A 14,567-nucleotide genomic window follows, 5' to 3' on the forward strand; every position below is an offset into this window, starting at 1 on the left:
AATATATCTATTTTTACCCCTTTTTATAACAAAAACCATGATATACTGTACCCACCCTCCCGAACCTTATTTGTTCCACGTGTATATCTTAGAACTCATTCCATGTCTGCATAAAAGCAGTCCACTTATTTACAGCTGTGTGGTATTGCCCTACATGGCCACTCTGTCATCTAACCGGGGGGTGGCAAGCTTTCCGTGAAGGAGCAGAGAGTAAATATGCCCAGCTTTGTGTCACAGCCATTCCACTTTGCCATATGTGAAAGCATAGACCGTATGTGAGCGAATGGGTGTGGCTGTGTTCCGGAAAAACCTGATACACAAAACAGGCATCCAGCTGCAGTTTGCCTGCCCATGGTCTAACCAGTCCCCGACTGATGAAGACCATGATATTTTCAATCATTTAACATCATCAATCCTGCGGGGAACACCCATACACAGATACTATTTCAGACATGCATGAGCCACTAAATAGGATGAATTCTGAGAAGTGAAATTCCTAGGCTGAGGATCTGTGCATTTTTATTTGACAGATGTGGCCAAACTGCCCAGTTTACACTCCCTGCAGCCAGTTAAAACAGGGCCAGTTTCCCTACAGCTTCACTAGTACCATGTGTCGCCAAACTTTTGGATCTTTGCCAGTCAAATAGGCTTGAGAAAAGAGATCTTAGGGCGCCTGGGTGGCTCAGTTGGTTAAGCGACTGCCTTCGGCTCAGGTCATGATCCTGGAGTCCCGGGATCGAGTCCCACATCGGGCTCCCTGCTCAGCAGGGAGTCTGCTTCTCCCTCTGACCCTCTTCCCTCTCATGCTCTCTATCTCTCATTCTCTCTCTCTCAAATAAATAAATAAATAATCTTAAAAAAATAAAAAAAAAGAGAAAAGAGAGCAGTTTGAATAGGAAACAATTCTTTTTTAATGTTTATCTTTTCTGAGTATAAAAGTAAAACCTCATTATAGAAAGTATGGAGAAGAAAATAAGTGTCATCATATTAGGGTTTTTTTAATCTGTATTAAGATTATCCAGAATGTGAACAAGAGGATTCTGGAGCAGAGCAGATCAGTGTTACTACTTACATAGTAATAACCCTGCCAGTTTGCCCCAGTTCTTCCCCCAGGGGTGACAATCAGACATCATCTTGCACGCACCAGATTTCTTACTGTGGGCAAGGAACCCCCACATGTGAATCTGGATGGTTATATAGGAGAGGGACTTTCTGAGAGAGGGAGACAACTAGCTCCCTAGTGTCATGATGAATGGAAGGGCAAGCATCCTGAGTTTTTAGCATGTGGAATGAAAATACTTCTCTCCATGGGGAAGATAAGACTCGTAACTTTCTAGTAGCTTTAAACCCAGATTTCCAACCCAGGGGATATGTCCATAGTCAGGTACTCATCCCCCACTGAAATGTAAACACATACCTTCAGAGAGGAAAATTACTATGACTTGCTTCACCAGCTGATGTCAGAAACTGACTTCCGGGCTTGTCATTTAGCCCCGTCCTGTTTCAGTCAGATTTGCTCGGGAAGCCCCAGCTGTGCAGAAACATAAAAATATTTCTCTACACCTTCACACCCAAAACCTTTCCCAAAACAAAACTGACTTGAGCCATTTCTGGAACAAGGCAGGATACTAGTAAGTAAACAAATCAATTTAAAAAATAAATTAACAAAATGTGAACATGGATATATGTGGGTCTCCATGTGCCTATAGTAGGTATAGTGTCTTGATTGCCAAGATCAGTGTGAAAGTTAATCGTTATGACCTGCATCACCAACTGAGAGTTAAAATACAGTCACAGCTCTTTTAACAAAGTTAGCTAATTAATGATACCTAAGCTAAGATACCTAATGAGTTGTAGTTTACCAGGTCACTTAATTTGCAAAACAACTCTATGAGGTAGTTACTTTTATCATCCCCATTTTATAAATAGGGAAACTGAGGCTGGGCAGATGAAATCTCTTGCCCAAGGTCACACAACCAGGGAGTGACAAAGTACAGATTTCTCTCGAAAGCCATAAGGCTGCATTGGTAACATTTGGAGGCTTCCTTCCAGGCTTTTTTCTTAGAAATTTTGGAGGAGTTAAGATCCACCATATACCCAGTTTGGAAAACTGGCATTCTGATTTAGAAATGTATTTCATTGCCCCCATTTCACAAGAGGAAAACTGAGACCCAGAGAGAGGAAGTGACTTGCCCAGGGGCCTGCCTCAGCTCATGGGAAACGCTCTGCAGACACTCCATCCAGGTGGCACTAGGTGGCATGGGAGCTGGAGACAAACACCCAGCCCTGCCTGAAGCGTGCAGGGTGACGGCAGAAGGCCAGGGTGGGATCCAGTGTGGCCCTGCTCACCTTTTAACTGCACTTGCCTCCACTCTCCTCCCCAGCGAGCTGAGGCTGCCCAGCGGGAGGTAGAAAGTCTTCGGGAACAACTTGCCTCGGTCAACAGCTCTATCCGCCTGGCCTGCTGCTCCCCCCAGGGACCCAGTGGGGTAAGGATGGTGGGGGAGCCAGAGGGAAAGGTTGGGAAAAGCCATGTTGGTGAGTATGAATATGCGGATGACATTTTGTGGATCAGTCATGTGCCTCTGTGTGAAATTAGGCCCATGAATGTGTGTGGGTACAGTGGGCATAGCATCTAAATTGCCAAGGTCAATGTATAGTTAACTATAATTACTGTGACTTGCTTTACCAGCTGAAGGTCAAAATACAGCCACAGCTCTTTGCAAACTCAAGCTTCCATATGTGATTCATAGGAGTCCAGCGTCTTCCTTTGGAGGCCCTCCTTTACCCCCCAGTTGTCCAAGAATACCAGCAACTTACTCAGGCCAAAGAGGACCATTTCCATGGCCAGATGCCTGGCAAGACTGGGTGGGTGGGAGCGTAAGTTTGAGCAATAGAGCAGCAGTGCAGTTTTGGTGGCTGCCACCAGGTGTCGCCATTGATCTCTGGTTCTCAGTCCTACCAAACCGCCGTAGGACCACTTAACCAAGATCTGAGATTGACACTCCTATCAGCCACTGGTTCCCAAACATGCCAGAGTGATTTCAGTGGGTTTTTCCAAACAGCCACGTGCTACAAAGCACGAGTCTTTAGTCATCAATCCTGAGGTTCCTGTGTTAAGCCTGCTTAGTGCATCTTTCTCTTTCCTCCTGGTTGGTGCCCCTCTGGGGTCCTGGGGTCAGAGGGATTTCAGTCAGAGCCACCCCAACTGACACTTCTGTGTTAAGAGTCTTCATTGCGGGGCACCTGGCTGGCTCAGTCAGTAGAGCATGCAACTGAATCTCACGGTCATGAGTTCAAGCCCTGTGTTAGGCATGGAGCCTACTTTAAAAAAAAAAAAAAAAAAGTCTCCATTGCTCCTCTCCCAGAAAGCCTTGGTTCCTTATGTAAGCTGGTCCACCTTCTCTCCAGATCTCTGCCTACCAAGGGATTAGATTCCCGATTCCTTACATAATGACAGGTCTGCTCCAGGGTGATTTGCAGCCTCCACCCGTGCACCTGAAGTGGCCAGCATACCTTTCACTTCACCTGCCACCCTGAAACACTGGCCACTGTGCCTGTATGTGTTTTTCTGTTTCAGTGTTGGACTGTGTCTCTGCGAACGTGAATTACTATGAATGTATATGTCTGTCTGTGCCCTTTGGGCAAGTAACTGTATCCGTAATCTAACCGTGCCTCAGTTTCCTAACCTGTACGAGTAAGACCTACCTGATTGGGCTGTTGAGAAGATTACATGTAAAGTACCTAAAATGGTGCTTGGACCTCCTCACTGAGGTCCATGCTCAGCTAATGTTTAATGCTACCATTAGTAGTAGTGGTGTGTTTGGGGCATGTCTGAGGTGGTTTTGCCCATGCCCCGTGTGACCTCTGAGTACATACATGACTCTGTGTGTCATAGTGACATGTCCATATGTGTATATCTCTTTGATGCCTGGATATTTCTGTGTGTCTGCATGTCAGCGTGAGTATTCCCACAGGTACTTGTATCAGTGTGTGCTCTGTTTGTGTCTGTGTCCCGGGAGGCAGTGTGTGTATATGTCAGTGTGCCTGGATATCTGCACAACGCAAGGAGTGAGCACAGGAGAGACTGAGAACAAGAGAGCTCATGGGTTCGCCTCAGAAGGAACTTGCCAGTGGTATTTAATTAACCCCTGTGGAACCTGGCAAATGCCTGTGTTAATCAGCCATGGGGAATTTTGCTGGTTTGGGGGTGAGTTTTTCTGAGCCCCACAGTGGTGCTCGATGCTAATTAATTTAATGTGTTAATGGCATCCGCTTCCTGTTTTAATTGGCATTTATCTCCCTGGAAGAATAGCCGGTATTGGTAGTGGTAGGCTGTGTTTTCTGCTCTGTTTTGTTTTTTGTAATGCTTCTTAGAGTCATTTGTAACTGCTCAGGACCAGCCCGACTTCAGTTCCTCTCAAACATCAGCTTCTTTTTCATGCAGGACAAAGGGACCATTTCCTAAAACCTGGAGAAGCCATGGGGCTTGGGGCCAGGGGCAAATTAGGAAGAGAAAGGAGCCACCGCTTGTGTGGCCTGTGGCTGTGGGGTCTCAGGTCTAAAACTGAGGGTCTGCCTGGAAGGGAGGGGAAATGTCTCGCTGGGATAGGACCTGTGCCCCATTTAGAAACCTAAACATTTATCTGTGATGTTCCCTCTGCTGGGATCACCCAGTCCCCACCTCTTCCTCACCAGACTATCTCCTTTTTTTCGTCCTTTTATAACAAAGGTTTTATTAAAGTATAATATATATAAGGACAAATGTGCATATCGTAAGTGTACAGCATTGAATTTTTCAGAGATGCCATAACCAGCATCCAGATCAACAAGTAGAATGCTCCCCGCTCCCAGAATGCCCCCCTTGTGTCCCCATCTGGGGACACTGCTACTCCCCAATGAGAGCCACTCTCCTGGCTTGTAACCGCACAGCTGGGTTTGGCCTGGTTTTGTATCTGATCTTAATCAGATTGTGCGCACACACTTTGCTGTCTGGCTCCTTTCACCTCATATTCTTTTTTTTTTTTTTAAGATTTTATTTATTTATTTGACAGAGAGAGAGACAGCAAGAGCAGGAACACAAGCAGGGGGAGTGGGAGAGGGAGAAGCAGCCTTCCCACTGAGCAAGGAGCCCGATGCGGGGCTCAATCCCAGGACCCTGGGATCATGACCTGAGCTGAAGGCAAATGCTTAACGACTGAGCCACCCAGGCGCCCCTTATTTCATATTCTATTTGAGAGCGTAGTCCATGCTGTGTTAGTAGTTGTGGATTATCCATTTTCAGTGCTGTAGCATGTTCCATTGTATGGATGTGCCACGACCTGCTCATCCATTCTCTCGTTGGAGGGCATTTGGAAGCCCGTGGAGGGTTTCCAGCTTGGGGCTGTTACAGAGAGGGCTGCTACGAATGTTAGTCTTGGTGTTCGCATGTGTGTCTTGTGCGCGGTACCTGCTTTCCCCCCACATATGTACCAAGCAGAAGTGCACATGTCCACCCTTAGTGGACGCTGCCAAGCAATTTTCCAAATCACTAACTTGTTCTTGAACTTCATCACAGTTTAGACACATCTTCCTCCAGAAAACCTTCCCTGCCCACTCCCCACCAGTTTGAATACTAGAGGGAAGGTATCTAGGCTGGTAGGAGTGGCCTGAGCAAAGGCTCAGAGATAGGAGGAAAACCAGAGCCTGTGAGGAGGGGCTGAATCACTCTGGGGAGCACAGCACCTGGGCGGGGCGACACGTACCACGGATGGATTTCCCATTTTGTCTGGGATTCAGGGGTGGGGAAGCCAGCCCTCCAGCTGCCTGCCCCACACCTCTTAGCCCCTCAAAGCTCCACTTTGTCCTCAGGATAAGGTGAACTTCGCGTTGTGCTCAGGCCCCCGGCTTGAAGCCGCACTGGCCTCCAAGGATCGGGAGATCCTGCGGCTGCTGAAGGATGTGCAGCACCTCCAGAACTCTCTGCAGGAGCTGGAGGAGACCTCGGCCAACCAGATCGCGGACCTGGAGCGGCAGCTCACGGCTAAGTCCGAGGCCATAGAAGTAGGTCTTGGGAGAGGAGCTGTATAGAGAGGAGACGGGCGAGGTGTCCCCAGGCAGAAGGACGTGGGCCAGCCTGAAACCATCTTTGTTTCCTCCTCTAGAAGCTGGAAGAGAAGCTCCAGGCGCAGTCTGACTATGAAGAAATTAAAACGGAGCTGAGGTACGGTGCGGAGTGGGGCTCCACCACGCCCAGCCCTCTTCATTGGTGGGGAGGGGCCCTGGACAAAGTTCATGATCTTCTTCCCTCCCACCACACCCCATTTGGTGATACCCTTGTCTGTCCTCCATGGCAGCCTGGGTCTCAGAACTTAACCACACTTGGTTCTTTGCCCTCCAGAGCCACCTATCCGAGAACTTGCAAGGTAGCTCGTGGTCTGTGCGGGAACTGGCGGGGGGTGGTGCTTGCATCAGATTACCTCAGGCCGGCCAGTGTGGGAGTTTGTTAATGCAGCACCCCTTCAGGTATCATTGGAAGCAGTTCACAGTCTGCTACTTAAGGCCTGTTGTTGTCCTGGGTCCAGTGTTATGTAAGGTCCACGGGGTGGGGCAGTTCTCAATCAGGGAAGATGAGCTAGAGGAAGTACCTCTCAAGACCTCTCCCCAAGCCCCGGGAGCTTGGCTGGCCTCGGACTCTCTCCACTTTCTCTGGCAGCATCCTGAAAGCCATGAAGCTGGCCTCCAGCACCTGCAACCTCCCCCAGGTGAGTGTTCCCGCCTCTGTCCCCGCCGTGCAGGCTGCCCTTGAGAGCCTTCTGCCAACTGTGCCCTCTCAGCCTGGCTTCTTGTCTCCCCAGGGCATGGCCAAGCCCGAAGACTCATTGCTTATGGCAAAGGAGGCCTTCTTCCCCACGCAGAAATTCCTTCTGGAAAAGCCCAGTCTTCTGGCCAGCCCTGGTAGGGGAGACGGAATGCTCTTGGGGCCAAGGGGCTGTGACAGGGGCTGCCCGTGGGCCTCTGGCCTTCTCCGCGCCCCCACACCACCGCCTCCCATGTGGGCAGGAGACGGATGGAGAAAAGGGGTGCACATTGAATGAGCAGTTGCTGTGTGGTGGCGCTAGCTGGGGGCTGTCCGTGGCGAAGCCAGCTGGCAGTGCCCCCCACAGTGTCCACACACACCTACCCCACGCAGCTCACTCGGGCCCTCCCAAGGCTGCCCCCCAAAGGCTCCACTCAACCCCGAGCGAGCCCTGATGAGCAGCGGGAAGAGGTCACAGGGCACACGGAGGGCGTTCACATTGTACCCCCGCAGCAGGACTGCTGGTAATGACCCACAGACGTTGCTCTCTCCCCAAATCGCCTTCTCAGCTGCTCAGCCCTTCTCCCCACACAGTGGCTCCATAACCTTATAGCTGTGTGGCCCCGGCCAAGACTCTGTGCTGCCTCTGTTTCCTCATCTGTAAAGTGGGGACAACAACGGATCCATTCCATGGGTGCTGTTCACGTGGGGAATGCAAACACGTAGGACGCATAGGAAGAGGAGGGCTGCAAGGTGGGCGGGGGCCAGGAGTGGGCACCCTGCCGCGGTGGGCACTGGTCCGGATGCCCCATCCTGGGGCCAGGTGCTGGCACGTAATGGGTGCTCAGTGCATGGTCTAATGTCGGAGGGAGGGCTCCCCAGCACTGGCGTGTGGGTCAGGCCTGCACAGATGGGGATTTGAGGATCAGAAGGGGAGCTCTTAGCACTTCTGCCCCCCGACCGTTTCTCGCTGAATTGCTCTCTCATGTATGTGTCTCTCTGCCTCCCACTTTCTGTCTCTTTCTGCCCTTCATTCTGTCTCTGCCTCCATCCGTGTCCCCTCTGGTTTCTCGTTTCTCTCTGCCTCTCTGTTTCCCTGTCCCTGTTTCGCTGGTGTCTCTCTCACTCTCTCTGTCGCTCTCGATACTTCTGCCCCTGTCTCTCTCTCTCCCCACCACTGTCTGCTTCTGTCTCTCCTCTCTCCCTGCATCTGTCTCTCTGACATTATAGAGGAGGACCCTTCGGAGGACGATTCCATCAAAGACCCTCTGGGCACGGAGCACTCCTACCCATCTCCCCTGCAGCCCCCCCCCCCACCAGGGCCTGAAGATCCCCTGTCCCCCAGCCCTGCGCAGCCCCTGCTGGGTCCTGGCCTGGGCCCCGATGGCCCAAGGACTTTCTCACTGTCCCCCTTCCCCAGCTTGGCTTCTGGGGACAGACTGGCAGGGGACGCACTGCTGTCCAAGCACATGATGCCCCCGGCCACCTTCAAGGGGGAGGCAGGCGGCCTGCTGGTGTTCCCCCCGGCCTTCTACGGTGCCAAGCCCCCCGCGGCCCCTGCTACCCCCGCTCCTGGCCCTGAGCCGCCTGGGGCCCCTGAGCCTGTGGACGGGGGTGGGGGCAGCGCAGCTGGGGCAGGGGCCGGAACCGGAACCGAGGAGGAGCACCTGGACACGGCAGAGATTGCATTCCAGGTGAAGGAGCAGCTGCTCAAACACAACATCGGGCAGCGGGTGTTTGGCCACTATGTGCTGGGGCTGTCACAGGGCTCGGTCAGCGAGATCCTGGCCCGGCCCAAGCCCTGGCGCAAGCTCACGGTGAAGGGCAAGGAGCCCTTCATCAAGATGAAGCAGTTCCTGTCGGACGAGCAGAACGTGTTGGCCCTGAGGACCATCCAGGTGCGGCAGCGAGGTGAGGGCCCATCCCAAGGCGCAGGGGCTGAGGGCACAGGCTCTGGGTGCAGAGCCAAACTCTGCCACCTCCCAGCTGTGTCACCTGGGGCAAATGACTTTGCCTCTCTGTGCCTCAGGTTCCCCTTCTGTAAAACAAGGAAATATATCCTCATTCCCTTCTTCCTGGGGCCTGTGGCTACCCCTTGCTCCCCACCTGGCCCTAATGGGACAGCTCAGGCTGATCACTGTGGGAGAAGGCTGAGCCCAGGGGCTGCCCTGGCAAGTAGGTACTTCCCGAGGACCTCCAAGCCTCAGTTTGCCCATCCATGAAATGGCCTGCGTTCCTGCCAACTTGCCAGACTTGACTTTTAGGGTAGCCCATGTGAATGGCCCAAGCTTTGACCTTACAGACACACCTGAGCTTGAGTTCCGGCTCTGCCACTGACGCACTGGGTGACGTGGGGCGACTGACTTTAGCTTCTGTGCCTCGGTTTCCCTATCCATCCCCATCTGTCAGCCTCCTCTGAGGGCTAAATGAGTATAAATCTGTCAGCAGGGCCCCTGGAACATAGTAATTGCTTGAGAACTATTAGCTGTGGTGGTGGCCATTGTTGTTATCATTGTATTATTATTAATTATTATTAATTCAAGCCAGGATCATTTGTAGATCCAGTTTATCACACAGACTGGCTAAGTGGTGGTCTTGCCACACACACTCAAGGTCTGGCCCTCCCTCTCCCAGCCCTGGCCCTGGAGCCCCTGAGGGAGGGGGGGACCCACCCTTCACCCTGCCCAGCTCCAGGGACTGACCCCCAGCATGCAGGTCCCCACGACAGATGCCCCCTTGCCTCCCCCAGGCAGTATCACCCCAAGGATCCGCACACCAGAGACAGGCTCGGACGACGCCATCAAGAGCATCCTGGAACAGGCCAAGAAGGAGATCGAGTCCCAGAAGGGGGGTGAGTGCCACTGCCGTAGGGGAGGCCTGAGGCCTCCAGGACCTGCCCTGAGCAGGAGGTGTGCCCTCATCTGCCTTCGTCTACCACAGCGGGATTCCGAGCAGGTCAGAACCTCTTTGCCAACCAACCTGCAGCCAAGTGAGGCCTGGAAAGCCAGGTCCCTGTTAGTATGGGAGCCACTAGCCATGCGTGACTATATCCACTCAATTTACTTCAAGTTAAATAAAATTACAGCTTCAGTTTTTTGCACAGTGACGAGTGGCCGCCATATGGGACAGCCCAGCCACTGCCGCCGCCCTGGTCTGGATTGTCCGGGTGTCTTCAACTTTGAGGAGACACAGTGCTCCGTAATCGCACAGAAACTCTGCCAAGCACAGAGGCCGAGACCTCCCCTCCTTCCTGCACCTCCACCTCCTAGTTCCCAAGGAGACCCTGTTCTGGCTTCCTCCTGCCTCCCCGTCTATACCTTCTGCACTTTCCAGGGGTCCCTGCGTTAGCCTCATAGTGCTGCTGTTCAGCCCCAAACTCAATGGCTAAAAACAACACAAACTGATGGTCTTACAGCTCCAGAAGTCACAGGTCCACAGTCAGCTCCCTGGGATAGAGGCAAGGTGTCAGCAGGGCTGCATTCCTTCTGGAGACTCCAGAGGAGAATCCATTTCCTTACCTTTTCCAGCTTCTAGTGGCTCCCACATTCCTTGCTTCATGGCTCCTCCTGCAGCCTCATGGCCAGCATCATAGCAGCTTCCTCTCTGCCTCTGATTCTCCTGTTTCCCTCTCATAAGCACCCTTGTGATGATGCGGGGCCCACCCACGTGACCCAGGATCATCTTCCATCTGAAAATCCTTAACTTGATCACATCTGCAGAATCCCCTTTGCCATGTGAAGTAACATAGTCTGGGCCCAGGGAAGTGGATACCATTGGGAGACCGTTATTTAGCCAACCAGAGTGTACTTTCTCCATCAGCCCCTGAAACACAGGGTTCCCCCAGGGGGCACCCCCAGGCCCTCTGACTTTCCTATCCTTCCTAGATGAGTTAGTCCATTCCTGAAAGTTCCAACAACACCCAAACTACCCCCTCTCCAGGCCACACCTCTCTCTCGAGTTCCAGAGCCCTAAGCCAACTGCTGGCTGGACATGTCCACCAAAGGCCCCACTGGCATCTCAGACTCAGCATGTCTGAGATGGAACTCACTGTCTTCCCCTACCCCTCACTCACTCCCCAAACCCACCAGCTCAAGGCTGGGAACCTGTCACAGATGGTGCCAGGTGGGGTGAGAGGCCATCCTTGACTGCCACCATCATCACTTGCTGGGACCGTTGCATTAGCCTCTTCACTGGTATTACCAATGATATTCTAGGTCCCACTGCAGCCCATTCTCCACCCAGAGGCCAGAGGGCTCTTTCTAGAGCATACACATGGGCATGTCACTACTCAGAATCCTTCCACAGCTCCCCATTGCCCTCAAGATAAAAATGCCAACTCCTCAACAAGGCCCCAGGCCCTATGGTCTTGACTTCTCCCGACTCCCTATACCTCTCGAATGAACTGCTTATAGCCATGTCCATTCTCATGCTGTTCCGTGTGTCCCTAATGCCATCCTCACCCCTGGCCAACTCCTGCTCATTCTCAACAATTCAACTCAGAAGTCACCTCGTCTAGAAAACCCCCCACCCCCATCCACATGGATTGGATACCCACCCTCCTTGGATTCCCCGTAATCACCTACATTGCTTGATGCAATGGAGCCAGAGTGGCCTGGCTGCAAATTTTGTCTCTGCTGTTTATTAGCTGTGTGACCTTGGGCAAGCTTCTTAGCCTCTCTGTGCCTCCATTTTCTCATATTTAAAATAGGCACAATATTAGTACTTCTTTCTTAAGGTTGTATGAAGATCAAATGAAATCAGTCCTGACGAGCACTCAGCCTGGGGGCCTGGCATGTAGAAGATGCACCTGAAAATTTAGCTGTCATTAGAGTTAACATCATTGGTTTTGTCTCTGTTACATTTGTTCATGTTACAAATACCTCTGCTATGTCTGTCCCTCCTACCAGTCTGAGGACTTTTTGCAGCCAGGGATGGAGTTGCATCCCTGCACCCAGCACGGTGCATCGCCACACCATGTAGACTGTTGCTCACGTTGAAGCTGATGCTGGCCTCCACATTCCCACTTTGTGGTGTCTGCTGCCCCCTGGTGGCAACTCAGAGCAAAAGTGTCCTGATTCCCCAGCGTCTGATTTTGTGGCGGGGAGCCAAGTGTTTCCCAAGGGCCCTCCCTCCTGCCTGGTCCCTGGTGAGGGGCAGAGGAGGCTCACCCTGCTAGGAGCCTACACTGCCCCACCCAGATAATCCACTGAGGCCCTACTGTGTACAGTATAATTTCTTTCTTCTTGAGCTCCTGTGGCAAGAGAGGCAATCGTTCAGTAAACATTGGTTAAGTGTCTACTGCATGCTGGACACGAGGTACAGCTGTGGACGAGACACAATATTGGAGTGTAAAGAACCCTGAGAAACAGATTAATCAAACTCTCCCACTAAATAAACGGGACAGCTGAGAACAGAGAGGGGGAGACATGCTCACAGTTACACAGAGACTGAGGGAGAACCCAGGTCTCCTGACTCCCTATACAGTGCACTCCCACAGCCCCGGGGGGGCATGTCAGAAACAAGATAGCAGAGAAATTAAAAAGACAACATCAGGGGCACCTGGGTGGCTCAGTTAATAAAGCATCCAACTCTTAATTTCAGGCTCAGGTCATGATCTCAGGGTAGTGAGATTGAGCCCCGAGTCAGACTCCATGCTGGGCGTGGAGCCTGCTTAAGATTCTCTCTCCCTCTGCCCCTCCCCCCCCCCATGCACACTCTCTGTCTCTAAAAAACATAGTAATAATAAGACAAAAGGCAACGTCATAGCAGAGTGGACCAGCCAGGGAGCTTTCCATTCAGGGTCTGTGAAGAGGTAGCAAGAGAAAAAAACGCCTGGGTTCTTAACCCCATGCCACTGATAAGAGTGAATGCCGCGCAGAAAGCAACTAGCAGTCCCCCAGGGAGGAAATGAATATGGCTGACTGCTAACTCGAGAGTTCTAGTCTCAGAATTGAAGGAAATATCCAGGATGGGGACAAAGGTTTATATCCTTTATCGTTGTTCACAACAGTGACAAACTAGAAACAACCTAAGTGTCCAGCAGTGGGGGAATCAGGTAAATAAAGCAGAGAATATCCCTTCAAGTGGCATAGGTAGTCACCAAAGATAGAACTTTTAATCATGAGGAAAAAATACTCATGTTGATACTAAGGGAGGACGAACCAGGTTACCCTCCCACATCAAGGATGATCACCCCATGCATGCGGTTAGAAAGCAGACCAGAAGCAATACATGACGATATTCCATGTGGTTGCCTTTGGCGGAGATACTAAATTCATTTACCTGGCTGGCTTTATTGCAGTATCTTCACAGTATCTCCAAAGCATGCTTATACTGATGCTGGGAACATCTTTGCCCTTCAAACCATGCCCTGACCCTGGGCCTCTGGCCACCCTTTCATCCTCCCGATAGGTGAGTCCAAGAACGCGACAGCCCCACTCAGCATCACCAATGGCACAGCCCCTGCCAGCACCTCAGAAGATGCCATCAAGAACATTCTGGAGCAAGCACGCCGCGAGATGCAGGCGCAACAGCAGGCGCTGCTGGAGATGGAGGCAGGCCCCCGGGGCCGCTCGGTGCCTCCCTCGCCCCCAGAGCGGCCGTCGCTGGCTGCCGTGAGCCAGACCGGGGCCCCGACCTACGTCAAGCAGGAGGACAGCAGTGGCGGCAGTGGCGGGGGGACCAGCAGCAGCGCCACACAGACGTCCCTCACGGTCCTGTCCCCCGCAGCCTTCGTGCAGAGCATCATCCGGAAGGTCAAGTCGGAGATCGGAGACGCCGGCTACTTTGACCACCACTGGGCCTCGGACCGCGGCCTGCTCAGCCGCCCCTATGCCTCTGTCTCGCCCTCCCTCTCCTCCTCCTCCTCCAGCTACTCTGGACAGCCCAACGGGAGGGCCTGGCCCCGCGGGGATGAGGCCCCCTCAGCCCCTGAGGACGAGGCGGCAGGGGCCGAGGACGAGGCCCCCAGGCTGGGCGAGCTGAAGTCTGAAGGGGGCGTCCCGGAGGCCGGCAGCGGTGGGCGGCTGGCCTACTACCCTGCGTATGTGCCCCGCACACTGAAGCCCACCGTGCCGCCCCTGACCCCCGAGCAGTACGAGCTTTACATGTACCGGGAGGTGGACACCCTGGAGCTGACACGCCAGGTCAAGGAGAAGCTAGCCAAGAATGGAATCTGCCAGAGGATCTTTGGGGAGAAGGTGAAGATAGTGGGGCCCACCCCCAAGAAGCTCAGGGGGCCGTGGGGCCCATGGGACCTGGGGAGGGAGGACCACCTGAGGACCCAGCCCCCAGCGTTTATGGTCTGGAAAGAGAGGTTATGTGTATGAACAGGAACAAGGCAAAAGCAGGATTCAAACCCAGGTCTGCATGACCCCAAACCCTTTTTCCTGCATCCACCTGTCCCTGGGTCCTGGGGGAAGGGCACCATAGGCAGGGCTGACATTCAGTCCTATGGTTGTTCGAGCAGTGAAATGCTTCTGTCTGCTTAGGAATAGCTACTTACCTCCTCTCCTCCAGAACCCTCCATCCCTCTCAATGGTCCACCCACTAAAGGGTTAAGGCTCAGCCCAGCCAGGGGTGCCCTGCAGTACCAGTGGTTAAGTAGTTTTTAACAGCACCTCTGCCCATAGCAGAGGAACAGGCAAAGGGTCAGGTGAGCTGAGAGATAGGAGTGACTTAAGTGGAAGACACTGGAAGACTTCCTGGAGGAGGGGGCATTTGAGGGCTCTTAAAGTCAGGAAGGATTCTTACACGTAGGGAAATCTGGAAGGGTACTGCTGATGGGGGG

General features: G+C 52.7%; 1 protein-coding gene across 7 annotated transcripts in view; it reads left to right on the forward strand.

Moving 5' to 3' along the window:
- Window positions 1–14,567, forward strand: part of CUX2 (cut like homeobox 2) — a 324,656-nt gene that overhangs the window by 293,081 nt on the left and 17,008 nt on the right. For 6 of the 7 annotated variants that reach the window (XM_027575570.2, XM_027575571.2, XM_027575565.2 and 3 more), the window contains 8 exons: window positions 2,385–2,489; window positions 5,851–6,042; window positions 6,144–6,202; window positions 6,695–6,743; window positions 6,816–6,936; window positions 8,009–8,689; window positions 9,528–9,629; window positions 13,190–13,977. In XM_027575570.2, the coding sequence (XP_027431371.1) occupies window positions 2,385–2,489; window positions 5,851–6,042; window positions 6,144–6,202; window positions 6,695–6,743; window positions 6,816–6,936; window positions 8,009–8,689; window positions 9,528–9,629; window positions 13,190–13,977 (2,097 nt within the window). The remainder of the gene's footprint in view (window positions 1–2,384; window positions 2,490–5,850; window positions 6,043–6,143; window positions 6,203–6,694; window positions 6,744–6,815; window positions 6,937–8,008; window positions 8,690–9,527; window positions 9,630–13,189; window positions 13,978–14,567) is intronic. The other variant, XM_027575566.2, reaches the window with a different exon arrangement.

This window comes from Zalophus californianus, chromosome 14, assembly GCF_009762305.2.
Source record: "Zalophus californianus isolate mZalCal1 chromosome 14, mZalCal1.pri.v2, whole genome shotgun sequence".
Classification (NCBI taxonomy): domain Eukaryota; kingdom Metazoa; phylum Chordata; class Mammalia; order Carnivora; family Otariidae; genus Zalophus; species Zalophus californianus.